This window comes from Parasteatoda tepidariorum, chromosome 12 (genome assembly GCF_982258835.1).
Source record: "Parasteatoda tepidariorum strain Cologne lab strain chromosome 12, Ptep-v5.0, whole genome shotgun sequence".
Classification (NCBI taxonomy): Eukaryota; Metazoa; Arthropoda; class Arachnida; order Araneae; family Theridiidae; genus Parasteatoda; species Parasteatoda tepidariorum.
In genome coordinates this window covers 17,265,012-17,285,454 of record NC_141766.1, presented here as the reverse complement: position 1 = coordinate 17,285,454, position 20,443 = coordinate 17,265,012, and the positions used below count along the sequence as shown (strand labels likewise).

Genomic DNA, 20,443 nt, shown 5'->3' with positions numbered 1-20,443 from the left:
CAGGTTTTCTTGATTCTTTAGTAGATAGATCAATTGCATCATCATTGTGCATTGTAGAAAGAAGAATATTCTATTTTTCTTGGGTAACGGAATAAATATTCCGTTATTGTTAGCAAAATTTAATTGTAGTCTTATTTTTAAAAAAAACACAATCCATCCTTAACTAGCAAAACAAATAAAATTTTTATAGGCTACTGGGAATTAACTCTATTTTTAGATTTGCTTTACTTTATGAATTTTTGATCTTATTCTTTTCAAAAAATTGGACAGAAATATTTTATTATAATTAAAGTTAGAAAGTAATTGTTTACTGAGTTTTTTATTTACTCTTCCTTCTGCAAATATTATAAAAATAATTTTGAGTTATATGTTTAAATACACCAACTAAATTAAAAATGTGTAGTTAAATTTTTATTTTGTATTATATTTTCCGAGATTAAAAAAATATGCAACCAAATCTCTGAAGTAAAATATTTTGTTTGAGATTCAAAAATTTATATTTCCTGTGATGAAACATAACTACAACATTGGATACCTTTTGATAATATTAATAGTAGACAGAGACAAAGTCGCTTAATTTCTGTTGAGCTTTACAAGAAACTTTAGGTGCTTAAATATTGTGATGGGTACATCACTATTTATAAAGTTACAGAATTAGTTTAAATATCATGTGTTTAATATTTAGTTTTGTTTTTCCATTGAATTCAAGAGCATGAGATAAAAGTAAATAAATTAGAAAAAGCACTTGTATTTACTAAGTCTGACTAAAAAAAATATGATGAGGTGGCCAAAAAAGTAATAAAATGTACTACTGCTGTACAGTTTTCCTACTTAAATACATTTAACTTTAAATAAAGTACTATTTACTTTTTTTGTGAGACTTAATTTGTACTGCTTTTGTCATACTTTTTTCCTCTTATGTAACATAAATTCCCATGAATATGTTTAAATAGAAAATTCTACTTTCCAAAATGAAATAGAGTACTTAAGTAAGCTCTTGTGCATATACCTGTTTTGAATGAATCTTGAATTTCATATTTCTTCCATGAATTTTATATAATTCATAGTTTTTATTATTATTCACAATTTTAGTTTCCTTTATTATCCACATATTAGACTAGTTTTCATCCTTTTCTTTTGCTTGCAGTGAACTAGCTAATTTTTTTTCTCACTTAGTAATTTACACTATTTATAATTAACTTTTGTAACAAGGTTGCTCTGATTAAAATGTTACTCTAAATTTTGAAGTGATACTAAATTTATGCATATTTTACAAGTTAATATTTTTTTTTATTTATTTATTTCAACATCATACTGATGAGGGAGGTATTATACACGAATTTCTTAATAAAATAAAAGAATATGAGCAACTTTGTTAACTGCTTTATTTAGCCTTCCTAATTCCACCTTTAGCTGCTAGCCCCTTACTTACCCATGCTGCTTCTCCTTTCCCAGTGTCATTAGCCGTACTACGGAATCTACCAAGGAACAACAAATTCTTCGTACTGAGCAAATTGAGACAATGTTAAGGTTTGTATGCCTACTCGGAAGATTTAAATATTGAATGTTGCATGGTTGATTGCTTTCAACTTTTGCTTGTGAACCAACCAACTGCATGCCTAATCTCTAATTTCTATAAAATTGACTGTGTTCTCTTGTGTGTTTAGGCATGATTTGTTCTAACACTCTGAAATTGTTATGTACAAACCCTATTTTTTTTTAATGTGAATTCTGTCTTTCATTTCTTAGGCATTATTATCCTGACCATGGAACCAGCTTGCCAGATTATTTGTAAGTATAATATGTTTACCGCATGTACTGTTAAAGTTTTGAACAATTCCTAAATTTGTTAGAAGGCTTAGTTTCATAAATCTCAATACATTTTATATCCTTTAAGTTCAAATTATAAGACTACAGTTTTATGTAAATTAAACCGAAGACTAAGTTCTGTGCCAAAATAACAATGGCTTTTTGCTAAAATTCTCATTTCATTTGTTGTATTGTTGTACCACACTAATGTTATGCTAAACTATATGATCTAATGCAAGCTAAATATATTATATAGTACATATTGATTGTTATAATTTATATTGAATTGTATGTTTTCTTATGTGTAGGTTTCATTGTCAATACATTGAAATGAATTTATTGGCAATTAAAAATCTAAATATTGACTTTTTATTGATGATTAGATGTTTAGTTCTTATAAGATAAGTTGTTAGTTTACATTATATTTTGCAAAATGAAAGACAGTCTTAAAAATCTCTTATGTCCAAAATGTGTTTTGTCTCACTTTGAGTGCTACTATAATACCTGTTAATAAAAGCAAAGCACTGTTTCACATTTTCTATTGCTAGTAATTAAAGAGGCAGAATGAAACTTAATAAGTGATACATTATGTATTAAATATTAAAATAAAGTGATAAACAATTAAAAGTATTCGAATTAAGTATACACAGTTGTATTCTGTTTTTGTGAAATTCTGCTTAATTGGATGGTTGCCTTGCTTAAATATTGCAAGTATTTTACAGTGTTCACATTTCTTTTAACAAGGGGCAGAGTGCATTTTTTGAAAAGTACCTTTTTTGTCTTGTGAAATGCTACTTCCACTGGATAATTTGTCATAAAATAACCATTTTATATATATATGAAAAAATTGGTTTAAGTCTACAAAAATTCATTAGCCATGGCATTAGTTACATCAGAATCGAAGCAGAAATGACAAGCAGATGCCGAAAAAATGATCTATAAACGATGTTGATTTACGGCAGAATTTGGAATTTAAACGTTGTATTAAATCTTATGAAAATATCCAAAAAAAAGTATAAAAACCATTTGCAAAGGACCAATAAAATTATAAATAACTGTCGAAACAACCATTAGATTTTCCAGAAAGTACATTTTCTAGTATTATAGAATCGACATAAGACTTACTGAACAACCGAATTTTATCCGACCAGGGAAAATTATAATGGAATTGCTACAAATCAAACGTTCTGACCATCGTATTAAAAATATTGAAATTTGAAAAATAAGGGGCTGATAAAATGATAAATAACTGCTGAGAAACCTATGAAAACTGGCATGGAATTGTGGTAGAATTGTCACAAATTGAACGCGTCAAATGATAACGAAAAATGCATAACATGAACATTGGTTCTTACGAAACACACAAAAATAAATTCAGTGTTTACGTCACAGAATTAATTATACAATTTGACTTTTTTATTGTTGTTCCTTACTCTCCTGTTTTCTCTCCTTTTTTTGTGCTATGAAAAGAATGCTTTATCTTGAAAGTCTCAAGATTCTGCATAACTGAGATTCTTCGGTTCCATGCTTTTCCACATTGATACATGTTTCGTAACTGCATATGTATGTTAATGAATCTAAGAAAAATTTACTTAGTGTTCCAGATTTCAAGTGATAATATTTTTAGTTTTGATTCTAGATGTTTTTTAATACATTTATATTTGGAGAAAATAGTTTCCTTTTAATGCATGCATATCTTTTTCGTTTGATGAGTTATCTTATATTGAATCTACTGTTTTAGGCAGGAAGGTATACCTGAAGTTCAAGAATCATATAGTATGAGTTATCAAACTTCTACTTCTACAAATGGACATCATGGTGATGTGGATGCCTCATCAAATAATTCACAATCTTCTGTACCTGTAGATAATGCATCTTTAATTAGTCGTAGCACATCAGAAACAAAGACACAGCAAGTGAGTAACAATTTAGATTTTAAAATTTTTCTGTTTCTTCCACTTGGTTAAATAGTATTCTTGTAAGCTAAAGTTGTTTTGTAAACATTTTAATATTTCTGAATTTACTTAAATATAGGTTTTATGTTCAGCATAATTTCAGCTAAAGCTGATATTATTATAATTAAGTATCATATCAGACATACAGTACAATTAAAATGTGAAGTTTATAAATCATTAAATCAATACTTCTGTTTAAATAAATTTTTGGTTATAATTTCTGTGTAAATATAGTTAAAAATTCAATACAAATTATATTTTTTAATTAAATGCTGTGCTAATAATTTGAATAATTCTTGTAAACCGTGGAATTGAATTAGGCATTATTGTTATTAAATGTCCATATATATAGCAGGGTTCCCACAGTCCTTAAAAACTACTTAATTTTGGGCAAGGTTTTTTTAATTTTTCAGTATCACTATAAGTGATAGGAATTATTTTTAAGACAAAATGTCGTTCTTTTATCACCTAGAATTAGACTATGTATCGAGAGTAGAGCTTTTTAGAGAGACAGAAAGGGATGTGTGTAAGAAGGTTACAGGCAAGGGAAAGAAAGCATGTCCTTTCATTAATAACATTCTGCCGTTTGCCTAGACTGATACTCTATGAAAAGAGTGAAGCCTTCTAAAAGAAATTAATAGAGTGTAGACAAGGGAGATACTGCACACGAAAGAGATTATGCTTTTTGAGGGGAGGATAGCTCTAAGGTACCTTAGTAGGAGACCCACACTGACCTTCAAAATTAACAGAATTCAAGAAATTCAGTTCTACTGATAACACATCTCCTTATAGGAATGAAGTAAAACCCTAAGAAAAGAAGTATCAGAAAGAATTTTTGAACTAGAATCTGTAATGAAAACTATATAAAAAATCATGAAGAATTAAATAAATTTGTATAATATTTCAATGTGCAATAAGTAACTGAAATTTATAAAAAGCAGTAACAATTTTAAAATTCATGATTGTACTGAAAATTAAAGAGATCTGTAATAAACCGGGTTTGAAAAATCCCATCCCTCTCAGACTTTATATGAAAACCTAGGGTTTTTAATGAAAACCCCAAGTTTTTCAAAAATATTTTAAACTTTTATTCCTGAGTGCTAAATAAGAATGCATGATTTGCTTCTAACAAAAAAATTAAATAATTGGTAACTATTTATAACTTGTTTTATTTTTATTTCTTAAGGATAAGCAGATTGCTGCAGGAAAATTTAAATTTACTCAATCAAAAAATCCAAAACTTTTCGTTATTCATGTCTATTGGAATAAAATAAAAACTTAGATTTTATTAATAATTTTATTCAGTTAACATTGCAACTTAATATACTGCTTTTTTATATCTATATGTATATAAATTTCTATTTAACTTTTGGTTGCTTTAAAATAAGTTCATGTTTTTGCCAGATTATTTTGGAAGAAAAAAAAAGCATCTCAAACAAACAAACCTCTTCTAAAGCTAGCTAATTTTTGTGATATAAAATTAAATGAAAACTTAAACAAAAAACAATTGTTTATTTATTTGAAATAATTTATCATTCAACGCACCAGGAAAATGCCACTGACTAAAATTAAAATTATTTGCAAAAAATCATGTGCCTTTGAAATTAATGAAGCTAACCTCTAACTGCCAACCTTCATCAAAAACCATTTTACAGTGGAGCAGAAAGTGGTCGCTCCAGAGAGGTTTTACTGTACTATAAAAGAAATAACTAATTTTATGTAAAGAATCTCTAAAACTTTCACATTTTTCTCGAAAATGACTGGCTGGTGTGCTTTCTTATTTTTAGGGGTATAAGTATTTTGATTAAGTGTTATATTTTAAAATATGATTTTCATAAATCTCATTAATTTCAAAAAAAAATTCTTTGTTTTTTCAAGGGTGTCCCCCTTGCTTTTGTCTCGGAAGAAAGATCTATGATGGATCTTCAAATAAAATAATAGATTTAAGAGAATAAAAATTATTTTGATATTTCCTGTAGAATGTACAATTTTACTTCTGTTCCAAAAGTCTCTTAATTTGTTATTTTAAAGTAGTTTTAGTTATATTTGAACATTATATATCTAGATAATATATATCATTATATAATGTGGGGTTCTTAATATGTGTCACATATAAGTTGTTTTTTTTTTTCCAGTTGTTTGTTGCTGAATATTTTTGGTATTGTTTTGCAGAGAATTCATACTTCAGGGTGTCCAGCGATCGGGAAAACCGGGAATTATCAGGGAATTTTTTAATTATGGAAATATCAGGGATATATCAGGGAATTTTTCTGAAATCTTTGTAAATCAGGGAAAAGTATTCAAATAGCCATCAATCGCCGAATGCTTCAAACCGCGGCGCTACCCTTCGTAATGGATGACGTCACAAACAAGTTTTCTTTCCCGTGCGGTAAGTAGCTGTGGCCCAGTAGTTGCTGACGTCATTTCCTACCCGATATCGTCACGTGGAACCTCCCAAGCAGCTTTGCATCTGAGTCAAAAGGATCGTGCATGTGTTCGCCTCTGTTTCTAAGGAATTTTGGTAAGTTCTTTATCTTATTTTTTTTTTAATTATAACTATTAAGCATTTATTTAAAATTATCTTAAAATATTTGCTTAATTTCATTTTTAAGGTCTTATATACGTAACGTCATTAAGAGATAAGTTCTAAAAAATGTATAACAGAAAAACTATTTTTTGTCCTTCCGATTGCGCAATATTGACTCCGCATGGAAGATTTTTGTTCTTGCGCCCTAATAACTTATTTTATTTTCAATTTAATGAACTTATTTTATTTTTATTCCGATAAATTTGTGTTTATTTTAACTTATTTTCGTTTACGGCAGGTTGATTTTTCGATAAGCTAAATTTATAATTTTCGCGTGATGGCATAATTCTTCATTTAATTAATATTCTTTCTGAATTTCTTTCAGCAAATTTTAAATATTTTTTTTTTGTTGATATTTTAACTATAAAAAAAAAAGTAAGAATCTTTTACGAGTATAAAATGTAACTCACGGCTTTCCATCTTCGTTGTCAGGAAACTGACCAGTTCTTAAAAATTAATTCCTACAGCCGTTAATTTTATTATCTCTAATATTTAAATATTCATTAATTTGATGAAAGAGGGATTAATGTTTTTTTTTATTTTTATAATTTTCAAGGACTAATTTAGTCACACACGTCGTTTTCGTTGCTGCATCGACTACATTTTATATATAAGTAAAGCATGACGATTCGCTTTCCTGCAAAGTTTAAATCATTAGTCAAGATTATTTTTTGCAATTTTTAAAACTTAAACTTTTCACAATTCGTGCTCACGTGGTTTAAAAATCCAGCTTAGTGATTTACAGAATTTTAATGAATAACACTCTGAATGAGCAAAGAAGAAAATTTTTTTTTTTTTTTTTTATGTATTGAAGACAAGGAAAAATTTAATAAATTCTTACATGAAACCATCAATATTTTATTTAATTTTAAAATTGTAAGTATGTGTTTAATAATTTATTGCTGGGTTGACTGGTTTAAACCATTACTCAAACCACTGTTTAAAACCTGATGTTTTTTTTTTTAAATCCAAGCTTTGTTTTTTTTAAGCATACTTTTTGTAAAAAATTAATATTTATGATAAGATATAAATAGTTTTAGTTTCAATAGAATGAAATGAAGTTTTATTAAGAAATACAAACAATAATTAAATGATTTCAATGATAATGATGGTATTTTACTAATGCATATAAGAAATGCAGTATGCCTGTAAATGTATTCAATAGCATATTTCTTTCATTATTTTATTAGAAAAAGACTTGATTTAAATCAATCATCATTTTTTTTTCTAAAAAAATTACTTTAATAGATTTTTTCTAAATATAATTTAAAAAATATCAATGATAATGATGCTTTCTCCAGAGAAATATAAAGAATATACATGCAAATTAATATTTGCATGAATGTTGCTTTCATTATATCATTAAAAAAACATTGATTTAAATCAACAATAATTTAAGAATATTAGAGTGGTATTAAACAAGGGATATACAAATATCATTTTATGCAATGAGTAGTCCATTTTATAGTAAGCAGCATAGAAAAAGTAAATGATTCTCCAAAGTACAGAGTTTTTTTTTTTTAATTCTTGCTATTTATTTAAAATTATACAATACACACAATATATGAGCATTATATTGAATATTTATTCTATTTGCAGATAAAACAATAATTGTATGACTGCTCGGTTCCAAGTGGATTGGCTTCATAATCCAGAATTCAAAGACTGGGTTAAGGAGGTTGAATCAGATATCCATAGAGCAAAATGTGTTTCATAAATCTGTTAGGATGTCTGAGAAGGATGTAGAATTATTTCAGCTTTTATTTCCAGATAGCGAGATTGCCAAAAGCATTAAACTAAAAAAAAGTAAAATAGCATATTCTATTTTATATGGTATTGCTCCATATTTCAAAACAGAACTAATAACAAATATTTCGAAATGCGAGTTTTTCACTGTTGGATTCGACGAATCTCTAAATAAGGTTTCCCAAAAGACTCAGATGGACATAAATGTAAGATTCTGGTGTAATGAGCAAGAACTTGTTTGCACCAGATATTTAACTTCCGCATTTTTAAGTCGCACCACAGCGGACGAAATAAGGCGCAATTTTAAAGAGGCTTTGTCGATTTTGAATATATCAAAAATGGTGCAAATTTCTATGGATGGCCCAAACGTCAATCATAAATTTTTTAAGGATTTAAAAGCTGAGATAAGAGATGAAAGCCAGGACGGCCATCCAATCATTCTTAATATGGGCAGCTGTGGATTGCATGTTTTACATGGAGCTTTCAAAACAGGAATCAGGATGACAAATTGGTCATTGATTCAGTTTTTGCGGTCACTGTACAACCTATTTAAAGGTGTTCCGGCACGTCGTGCCTTGTTTGTACAATATACGGGCTCGAATGTATTTCCAATTAAATTTTGTCCTGTACGATGGCTGCAGAATGGAGATGTTGCACAACGTGCCATAGATATGATTCCCCACCTGAGGAAATTTATATCTGGAGTGAAGCTGAATAAAGATAATTTACGGACTGAATCATTTATCAATGTTTGTGCAATTATTGAAGATCCTCTTTTAGAGGCAAAACTACAATTTTTCAAGTCCCTTATTGCTGAAGTAGAGCCGTTTTTAGAGGAATTCCAAAAAGACGCCCCACTTGTTCCATTTCTCTATAGTTCTTTGCATTCTATTTGCCTAAATATTATTAGTAAATTTGTTAAAGATAATATCATAAAAGAAAATTCCTTACATAAAATAGATTTTAGCAAGAAAGATAACTTTTTACCTGCAGATAAAATTGATTTAGGCTATGCTGCACGCAATGCTTTAAAAAAGAGGAACAAAGAAAAGAAAATTGCAGATAATGAAGTGTCTCAATTTCGAAATGATTGCCTAGCATGTTATAAGTCCTTTGTTTCAAAATTATTTGAGAAATCACCATTGCTTTATCCACTAACTAAGGCAGTGACATGCTTCGATCCAGATGTGGCAATTGTTGTCGATTTGGCTTCATTAAGGATTAAGAATTTACTTACAATTCTCATGGAAAATGCTTGGATCGATGGGCCTACAGCTGATAAAGCTGAGCGCCAATATAAAAGTGCGTTGAAGCAAAATCTTGTTATAGAGTTACTTAAAAATTTTAATAGGACTGACAGTCGTGTCGATGTGTTGTGGAGAGATGTGTTTAAACTCCTCAAAGATCACCATGAAATCTCCAAAGTAATGAAACTCACCATGAGTTTGTATAACGGTAATGCAAACGTTGAGAGAGGTTTCTCTGTAAACTCTCAATGTTTGATAGAAAATTTAAAAGAAGAGACTTTGATATCACAAAGAATAGTATACGATACTATTATTTCCACTGTAAAAAATGTAAATTCGTATAAAATTTCTAAACCCCTTGTGCACTCCTTCCGAAATGCCCATTCATTGATGAAGGAAGATACAAAAAAACGTAAACTTGCAGATGAGGAAAATTTGGCTATTGAAGCCAAAAAGAAAAAAACAGCAATGATTAAGAAAGAATTGGAAAAAAAAATTGCTAAAATCAAAGAAGATGCTTCGAAGGAAATTAGTAATGTAATGGAGCAGATTGATTCTTTGTGAAATAATGTGAGAATAAATGTTTTTGTGATACAGTGATTTCTTGTATTTGTTTATTCAGTGTTGAAGTTATGTAACATTTTATGTACTAGGAGAAATATAAGTTTGCAGTACTTTGTATAATATCTATTTTATTTCCAAATGCATAATGTTTATATGGTTATATTATAGTTATAGGTTATATTACATTTTAGATTATAAAATTTCTTATTATTAAAATTGAAAATTAAACATCTGCCCGATACAGGGAAATTCTGGGACTTACAGGGAATTATCAGGGAAATATCAGGGAATTTGATAATGTCTTCTCACTGGACACCCTGTACTTAATTACACTATTAAATTTTAGGTAAAAACTGTGACAAAAATTATCAAAACTAGAGAAGTACATCACATAGGCCCTCCAGATGGAAAAGCTATTAGCTGTTCTCCTTATGGTACTAAATTGCCACCAGGCAGTGATTATCTACCATACAATTATCCTGGAAACCATGAATATGGCACTTATGATCCAGGTATGGCATTTATTATCCAAATTTTTTTAACTTTCATAAATTACACTGTTAATAATTAGGTGAAACAAAACTTAAATAATTTTAAAAAAATAATAAGAAACTGTGATATTCTTATTGCATCTTTTAAATTCTATAATAAAATTATCCATAAAAAAAAAATCTAATTAGCTACTTATTATTTCTTAATTTCATATTTATGAGGCAGGTTCCTTTAGCTTTTATGAATATAACTAGTAGCATTTTTGTCTGTTTGAAACCTGAATATAGAGCAACCGATCCACTTAATTTGCCTGACTGTTTGGCCAGGTCACGACATTTTTCAACTTGCTATCGTCACATATAAGTTTCTCTTTTTTTTTTCAGTTGTTTATTGCTGAATATTTTTGATACTGTTATGCAGGGAATTCATACTTATTGAAACAAATTTAAAATTAAAAAGTAATACTAGTTCCAATGTGCATAACTGTTCTGCATCCCGTTTTTTTAGCTGTAATTTGTCTGTACTACCTAATTTTAAAATTTCAAAATTTGCATAGGAGCAACTCTCATTTTGGTATTTTCAAAGTAAATCCAAGACAGTTTGATTTTTTTTTCTATATTGAGTTATGTATTAACAGGTTTATAAATTATATTGTTATAGGTCGCCCTCCAAGTCCGGCAGGACAGACACCTACTCAAGTATATGCTTCAGATTATGCAACATATGCAAGGACTGCTTCGCCTGCCTCAACGGGAGGCAGAAACTTTGAAATTTATTCTCCATCAACGTGTCAGCCATATTCCAATTATGCTTATCAAAGTGTAGCAACTCCATCTGGTGCTTCAGATTCTCCTAACCTACATAGGGCTATGCCTCAAGCACCACGATCAGTTGCAACAGACTATAATCATCAACCTGGCAACTATGAAGAAATTGATGGTGCTGCATTAGTTCCTAGATTTGTTGATTATAGAAGAACACCATCACCAACGCAAAGTGCAGATAGATATGGTAAGATCAAAAGATTTTTATTATTAATTTCAAGAAATAACTCTCTATTTTCAGTATTAAAATTTTTTTTTCAAAATGAATCTTTCAATAATTCTATTCTTAATATTTATTGCCTAGGTATAATGAATGTTTCTCTTAATGATATCATTAATTGCTAACTGCACTTTTACTTTCTTTGCTTTTCGTCCTTAAAATTTTCCGTTCCTTTGTGCAATGTCAGGTGATAAAGTGGTCAGTCATCAAATTAAAAGCTAAGCTTTTTAACAAATGTTAGAATTAATATTAGCTTTTTAATAATTGTGATCTAAATTTTTAGAAAAGTATATGTAAGCCAATTTTTTACTAATATGAAGCAGTAACTTTTTGTTTATTCATTCAGCAATTAGGTATTGTGATAAATCATTTAACTTCTCTTGTAATTTACTCCATGAAGTTTTCCAATGCTGATAAGATTATGCATTAGCTAGGCTTCTATGAGAAAATGCAGAATCGTCGAGAACACCATGATTTTTTTTTTTTTTAAAAATTTTCTTGCACCCTGATCAGAGTAGTTAATCCACCTGGAATTTTTTGTCCACCTTGCTTACAATGCACAATGCTTATGCCCTCAGCAGATGCTAAAATGCCTGTCACTTAAATTTTTTTGAAATTAAAGAGTTTTAGGCAGGTAATATTTTCGTAATTGGTTAGAACTTGAATCTTTAAGTGAATTTTCTAGGTAACTCTTCAGTATGGGATTATCTAGCTTGTGCAGTGGAATATTTGCTGCACCACTGTTGCTCTTAGAGGTTTTTTTTTTTTTTTTCAAACAACTTTTTTTCAATGAGAAGTATTAGGTTGATTGTCCTTATTCTTTTGGTGAAGTTTACTTTTTAAGTGTTTTTCACAGCTTTCTTTTTGCGAAAAATCAACTGGTGCTTTGCTAGTGGTCCAAAACAGAAGATTCTTTCTTACTTCAAAGCTTCTTTTTCGTAGAGAGAACATGCATTAGCTTAACTTTAAAATAAAATCAGATCAACTTTGAGAGATGCAATTTTAGAAGAAATGAAATTCACGAGACACTTCCCTGTTATATAAAAGAGCCACTCTGAATAATTCTATTGTTAATAAGTATTTCCACATGTTTTTCAATACAAAGGCCTTCTCTGCCTACTGATATAACCAGGGTTGGCAGGTTTTTGACATGTGACAGTTTTTGACAATTTAAACCGTCACGTCACAAACCTCACTGTCAAATATGTCAAAAACCTATATTCATATGTGAAATTTAATTAATACATAAAATTTATATATTTTTTATAAAGGATAGTGTTTCTAAATGTTCTAGAAAAAATAAATTTAAAATTTTGAAGAAACACTTATATTTTGAATAGTAACCAAAATCTTGTACTTTTGAAAACTTACATCTTTTGTAATATTATGTATTCATTTTCATGTGTTATTGAAAATTTGCAGTGATATTATTAAGAAATTTATTTATAACCAAATTTAGTGTATAGTATAGATTATACTAAAAATTAGACATTTTTAAAGATACAACATTAGCAGTTTTGTACATTAGACATCTTCTTTTAAAGAAAAATCTTTTTAATATTCTTTTAAATCTTCTTAATAATCTTTTTAACATAAGACGATACAAATTTAAGTGCTTTATGTTAAATACACAGAGTAGTTAGTATCCATTTACAGTATATTAAGCCTATTCATTTAGTATGCTGAAAATTTAGTTTATCCAAATACTTGTGAATTTAATTTTGCTGAATATGATATAGTTTTGTTGAATATCTAAATATTCAGCTGTTGAATAATTACTTCTTGCTTTCAAGATATGCATTATTTGTATTCTTAATACAAGTGGAGAGAAAAAAATTAAGAGATAAAAAATTGTTTTAAAATGATAAGTGTAATAATTATAAATAAATATAATAAACAATATGAATTATATTTATCATTATTCATAAATATAACTACTTTTAAATTCAAATTAACATACTGGATAATAAAGATATTCGGTAAAACATTAAAAAAAAAATTTTATACACTTGTATCAAGTTTGTATTTATACAACATAACTTGTAAGTTCCTTATAAATATTAGTTATATGTTCCTTATATGTCAAAAATGCATAGTAATAAACTTTTAATTTTCTTAAGTATCAAAAAAAAAAAAAAATTTTTAAATATAAATATTTCAACAATTTTTGTGCAATATTTTGTGCACATGCATTTGAATATAAATTTCTGAGATTTTAAATCTGTTATTTTACCTTAATTTTAATTAAAAAATATTTTAAAACCTGCTGATTACCTATAGTATAATTAAATTTCAATATAATGCATGGCAACTGTTGGTAGTTTTGAAGTTTATATATTTTCTTGGCAAACTTCAGTTTTTGACGGTTTAAACCAGTATTATACCCTTGTCATGTCAAAAACCACTTTTTGACGTCAAAACCCAACCCTGGATATAACCTGTGTAAACTTACTTACTTTCTGATTTCTAGGAATTTCTGTAAAGGGGTAAACTTTTCATTTTCTTTTGTAATCCTTTTTCTTTCTTATTCCTGTTAAATATGAGGGAGAAGGAGGTATTGGTGTCAATTAATTACTACTGACTACAACCCATCTTGTTACCACCAAGGATAATTATTTTTAGCGTCATTATATTATGATTATTTCTAAATAGATCGAACAATTATTGTCAGTTTTGAAACTTCTGCCAGTACACGTTTGGTATTAATAAATAACTCTTTTAAAAAGTTTATATATAATAAAATAAATCTCAAATTTTAAACAATTTTTGCGTGGCATTTTGAAAAGAATTTCCAATTTTTGAGGCGAAAAAAGAACTTTAAAAGCAAGCCTAGTCATAAATTATAAAAGTTTTTGTAGAAAATATTAATTAGAACTAAAAAATATATATATTCTAGTTTTACAAAAGATTTCTTAATTTTTGGTTGCAAATTTTAGTGAATATTATTCAATGAAATATAATTTAAGGTACTTATGGCTACTCAGCAACCATTCCAGCTACTTCCCCTGGTTACCACCAATATGATCCAGCTCTTCCTCAAGGTTACTTAGACCGACGGCCAAGCTTTGATGAGCATCCACAAAGTCAGCTATCAGCATCAACATATGGTGTTACAAAACCTAGGTCTGGGTATGAAGAAGAAAATATTCCCCTTGTTGCTGGAGAGAGTATACATGCTGTACCATCAAGGCATCCTCATCTTGATTATACACCTGTAGATAATCAAAGCAGTGGTAATAATTTAATTTCAAATAAATTAACTACATAAATTTTATAGTAGATTTTCTTCCTCATATTATACTTTCTGTCTAACAAGAACACTCGTTTTTTAACTGGAGCTTTGGACTAGGGGACAATACAAGTTTCAATCATGTCCTGACCACAACACGCTGAAATGATAACCAAATAGAATTTGTCATCAATTAAAATTTTGTCCACTGCAGTTCAGAGTTCATTTTTCAAACTGATACAAGTAGAAATCTTTGTTCAAAATTTTGACCTCTTACCGACTAGCTAAAAACTAATTTTAACTGTGGCTTTGAGCTGGGAGATAAAACAAGTTTCATTCACTTCCCAACAGCTAAAAGCAAATATGTGTCAGTAGAAATGATGGTCAAGTCTGTAGACATCGTTTATCTTGTATTTAAGAAACTCAACTAATTTGAGAATATGATCTAAATCAGTGCTCCCTAACATTTTTATCACCGTAGACTGGTTAATGTTTGATAATTTTACTGCAGCCCGTTGAAGGGGGGCAAGCATTGATTGCCTATATATTAGATTGTTTTGATTTCATTTAATGTATTTTAAACAGTTCTCTGAAACAAAATAAAGTTGCATGCCGATATTGGTGCGGCTTTTGGAGACTCTTAGCTTTCCTTTTATCTCTCATCCATAGAAAGAGTAACAAACACGAGCGAAATGCACCATGGTAAATAAAATGGAAATAATTTAATGTTGCTTTGACGGCCCGTTGCCATTTGATCCATGAACCGGTCTTGGAGTTGGGTGCTACACATCTAAGCCACTATGATGGTGTCATTACTTAAACTCTCTAAAAGTTTTATAAAAAATTAATTTTAAGTTTTTTTTTTAAAGAAAATTTTTTTTTTTTCAAAATTTGTATGTGGATGTTAGAGTTTGAATTTTTCTTGACATGTTACTTGACTGATCAGCTTTTAGTTTTTAATGTATCATTTCAAGCTGCTAAACTTATAACCTCATAATGAATTATGTTAGTTCAAAATTTCTTTAAACTCCTCAAACCTCATGCTTTAATGTTTGACAGGATTTCTATCCAACTTTCATTAAGATTTCATTAGTTGGCATTTATGAAAAAAATATTTTTACCTTAAATGTTGTTGTGGAGTTGTCTATGTCAGTGTTTAAATATTTCTAAAAGTTAAGGGGATTGAAGATTATTGCCATTGCCTCAGAGAGATTAGACTTCTGATTGTTTTTTTGCAATACTTAAGCTATCGATTTAAAAAAAAAAACTTAGCTTAGTAGTGATTAAATTGCATAATTATAAACTGTTTAAATTAATATACTTATAAAATCTTTTAATTTAGATGTTCGATTCCGAGATCCAGATGTTCATGAGGTCATAGAATTTCTATCTCATCCTAATAACATTGTTCGAGCAAACGCCGCTGCTTATCTCCAACACTTGTGTTACATGAATGACAACATGAAACAGAAAGCCCGGTAATTACAATTTGTTTTCTTTTTGTCTTTACTCTGTAATTATTACTTTGTGAGAAACATGAAATTAATAATTATTATTATTGTTTTCCTGTTATTAAATCTGTATTTAGGAAAAATTTCATTATTGAATGCATGGTTAGATTACTGCTAAAAAAATTTTGACTGAGCTTATTTCATTAAAAAGTGGACATAGAAGTAGACATTTTTTCTATTACCACAAGTAATATTTTAAATTATAAGTTTAGACTTGCAAGTCTTCCAACTTTTGTGTTTTGGGAAAATTTCTTCTAATGTTAGCTAATTTTTTTTTTTAAATGTAAATTTGATTTCAAGTTGTTTTCCACACGATTACTTGTAAATAATTCACAAATTGATAAGAAACACCACTCTTTTCTAGTTCTCTCTAGGTAAGGCTGTTAAACTGTTGACAAAATTATCAAAAATTTTGAAAGCTTTTAATTTTTAACTGTCTACTGTTCTATAAATAGTTTGCAAAGCACATAGTTTATACCTCAACCCCCCATAATCTATGAAATTATATCAAATTTTGTTTTAAAAAATTTTAATTTCTATTATGTATTCTATTTATAAGTTTAATCTATTTTTAGCAGTATTTGATCTAATAAAAATATAATATTTTATGCTGGTTTATTATCCATCACAAAAAAAGTACTTGATGTATTATAGCAAATCCATCTTTCCTTAGAAAAATCTAGGAACTTTGGTTAATTTATTAGTTATTTTTCTGAGGTAGTTATATGCATTGGAAAATGTATAGTAGAGACTATATTTCAGAAATCTGCCCTGATTAAATGTGTTTTCTTTTCTTTTCTAGAGCTCTTGGGGCTATTCCGCCATTGATAGAATTATTTAATCAAGATATACCAGAAATTCAAAGGAATGCTTGTGGGGCTTTGAGGAATATTTCTTATGGAAGACAGAATGATGAGAATAAAGTAAAGAAGAAACTTGTCTCAATAATTTGTACTTGTTTAGTAAAGGATTTTTATCATGAATGATATTCTTATAATATTACTCAATACTGACTAACTTTCGCAAAACTTTAAATTTTCAGATAATAATAATTATTGTACTATTTTTATTGCTTCATATGAGCTATCAATATATAATATATAAAAGTCTGAAAACAAATAAAACACTCAGCTGTCAATTCTTTTAAATACTTGTGTTTATGACAATTACATAAACTTGAGTACAATAAAATAGTTTAAATATAGAATTATATATGATCAAATGCATTTGGCATTATTAGATTTGAAAAGATTTTTAACATTTTTCATATATGTTCAGTGACTATATGTTTTCAATGAAAAATATCTTGGTAGAAATCCTTGCTCTATTTTATTAAAGAAATACCATTTTTAACAATTGACTAGTTTTGAGATTTTATCTGTAGTTATTTTATTTTAAAATGTTTTAAATTTCCTAATCTCTTCCTAATGAAGATTTGTTAATGAATCAAATATGAGCTGATAGTTTTAAGGCGAGGTATTAGAATGATACAATGAATCAGCTATTTTTTAATTTGTAATCATATCTGTTTTGTTATTTGTGAGGGTTTTATTTCTTTTTAGCGGGCAATCAAAAATGCTGACGGAATTCCTGCTCTGGTTCGTTTACTAAGAAAAACACCAGATAATGAAATTAGGGAACTAGTCACCGGAATTTTATGGAATTTATCTTCTTGTGAAGTAAGTTTTTTTCTTTTTCCATTGAAGAATTTTGTTTTGATATCATTATAATTTTAAATATTACTAATAATTTTTTTAATAAATTGTGTAGTAGTTTAAAAAAATTTTTTTTGTTTATATATATTTATGTTTTATGATACTGTGTAACATGAAAAATGTCCGAATATGCGTTTCTTGTATATTTTTAACTAAAGGTAACCAATCTGCAGTTAATTTTTCTTTACTGCTCGCCATTTTCTCAAATTTGCATTTTGGAATGGCAACATAATATTTTTTTAACGTAACGAATTGACAGGCGTGCAAAAATAAAAATTCATTCTTATTGACAGTGAAAACTTCACCAAGTTGATGAGATTTTATCAAACGAAACCTTATCTATCTTTCTAAGATTTTGAGGCTCTAAATGCATTAGGAAGTAAGATATATAAGAATTCAGGGGAAGCTTGACTACTTTTCTCCCACAGTATTGGTTTGTGACCATTGAGCTAACCATTTTGGTTTTCATGTATTAACCTCGTTGAAATTATGCATACCCAATTTACATGTTATGCATACCAGGATTAACCAGATATATTACAGTATAAAAGTCATATTTTAAAACTGTTCATTTTTTACTTATAAACATTTGTTTTTTCAAACACATTTCTTTTACTAGTATATTGATGTTTTATTCTGTTGTAATGTTATCAAGAGTCATCCCTAGAGCCTTCTCTGCCAGCCCAAATTAAACTAGTAAAACTCTCCAGTTTGCTAGTTTAAATTTTAAATATTTCTTTGGTTATGAATCCTCAAAGTATCACCCAATGATTTATTATCAATATAGCAATATGGTCTCATTTTTGCATTTTTAAATGTTTAATTTTTTTTTACCTTGCTATTTCTTTAATTTGTAATGTATCATTTTAAATTTAATTTATTATTTTTTGTTCATATTCTATATTAGGATTTGAAACGTCCTATTATTGATGATGCCTTGAATGTGCTAGTGAACCATGTTATTATTCCTCAGTCGGGATATGATAGAAATATTCCAAATATATTTTTACATGAAATCAAGCCTAATGAGATTTACTGGTCAACAGTTTTCAGAAATGCTAGTGGAGTGTTACGGTAATATGGCTTTTCTTGAAATTTTATTAGCAATTCTTAATTTCTATATGAAGTGTCGTATATGTATTTAAACAGAGGGCATAATTTTATGCCCTCTACATGCCATTTAAACAGAGGGCTTGATTAAATGAACCTACGATTCTCAACTTTTTCATCAGATTTATTTGAAGAATAGCTTGCTTATTTGTATTTAGAGTGCCTTATATTGTATATTACTCTATTTTCCTTATAAATATTGCCCGTAGTAAGCGAAGTTAAAACAAGGTTCTCATAGGGTAGCCTGGAATTATTAGGGGTTGTGATTTTATTTCAATTTAAAAAAAACTGAATTTTTATATATATTTGAAACATAAAAACTCCTCTAACAAACCTGATAAGTCAGATAATGTTAAATAGAACAAACTGGGTTCATGTGCACCGGGAAAATAAGATTCGAGAAAAGTCAGGGAATTGTCCGGGCAAAGTGTAACTTTACTCCCGAGACCAGTCTGGAAATTTTTAGCTCTATCAATTCTTGCAAATGCAGTATTTCACGCTTTTGTTTGTGGTTGCGCTAAATAATATTAAAATTAATTGTCAAGCAGACAATCACTTTGTATACTATTGAGATTTTCTTCTATGTTAGCATTTCTGAAGATTCGTGAATCATTCAAAACTATTCTGTCTTCACATTATAAGAATGATGCTTTAAAAACAGTAGTAGAGAACAATAAATTAACGACAAACCATTGGTTGACTCTAGATTTCTATTTGCATCTCCCTCTGGAATCTAGCAAAAATTCTCAAACTTTCAGACATTTCGAATGACAAACTACATATTAACGTTTTTTTTTTCCTAAAAGACTTTTGTTTCCTTTCTACACTGTTTTCTTTGCTTATGACGCCTGCCTATGACGGACATGTCGTTGGGAAGCCGATGGTTTTGGTGCATTGTTTAATTTGTAGATCAGTATCGCAATTCTGGAACTTCAGAATTGTTCACTAATAAAGTTTTTTATCTATCAGACAGTTGATAACAGAGCCTCAGCACTAAGTTACTTTCATCTTCCTTTTTGAATAAACATAAAATTTATTAAAATTTCTAAATTTTGTGAAGTTTGATCTACATGACCGTCTCTTAATTGCGTATAATATTAAAGTTTTCCTAATGTATTTAGGTCATTCTCACTGAAAAGATATAAATAGACTAAAAAATTTTCTTAAATTAAAGTAATTAAAAAAGTGATAAAAATTACATAAATGCCTTTATTTATTTTTGTTATATGTCCTTATAATAATGGTCAAGTTTTCTATTTTATTTTTTAGAAGATTTAAAATATTTTAAATTCTGCCTTGTCCACGATGATGTAATAGTCAACGGAGGAGACATTTTATGTTATAAAATATAAAATGTCAATGAAGACTAATTCATTAATTATTGGGTACAACTGATATGAGTTTAACATTAATAAGTAAATAATAAAATATTTC

At 28.4% G+C, this 20,443-nt stretch overlaps 1 protein-coding gene across 9 annotated transcripts in view; it reads left to right on the top strand.

The window, feature by feature from the left end:
* p120ctn (adherens junction protein p120) overlaps positions 1-20,443 on the top strand; it is a 246,965-nt gene that overhangs the window by 210,254 nt on the left and 16,268 nt on the right. For 5 of the 9 annotated variants that reach the window (XM_087155627.1, XM_087155628.1, XM_043049508.3 and 2 more), the window contains 9 exons: positions 1,750-1,791; positions 3,551-3,725; positions 10,255-10,420; positions 11,061-11,411; positions 14,411-14,677; positions 16,016-16,151; positions 16,987-17,107; positions 17,747-17,863; positions 18,807-18,973. In XM_087155627.1, coding sequence (XP_087011753.1) covers positions 1,750-1,791; positions 3,551-3,725; positions 10,255-10,420; positions 11,061-11,411; positions 14,411-14,677; positions 16,016-16,151; positions 16,987-17,107; positions 17,747-17,863; positions 18,807-18,973 — 1,542 coding nt within the window. Of the gene's footprint in view, positions 1-1,455; positions 1,531-1,749; positions 1,792-3,550; positions 3,726-10,254; positions 10,421-11,060; positions 11,412-14,410; positions 14,678-16,015; positions 16,152-16,986; positions 17,108-17,746; positions 17,864-18,806; positions 18,974-20,443 lie in introns of all 9 variants that reach the window. The other 4 variants (XM_087155626.1, XM_043049506.3, XM_043049509.3 and 1 more) reach the window with 1 other exon arrangement.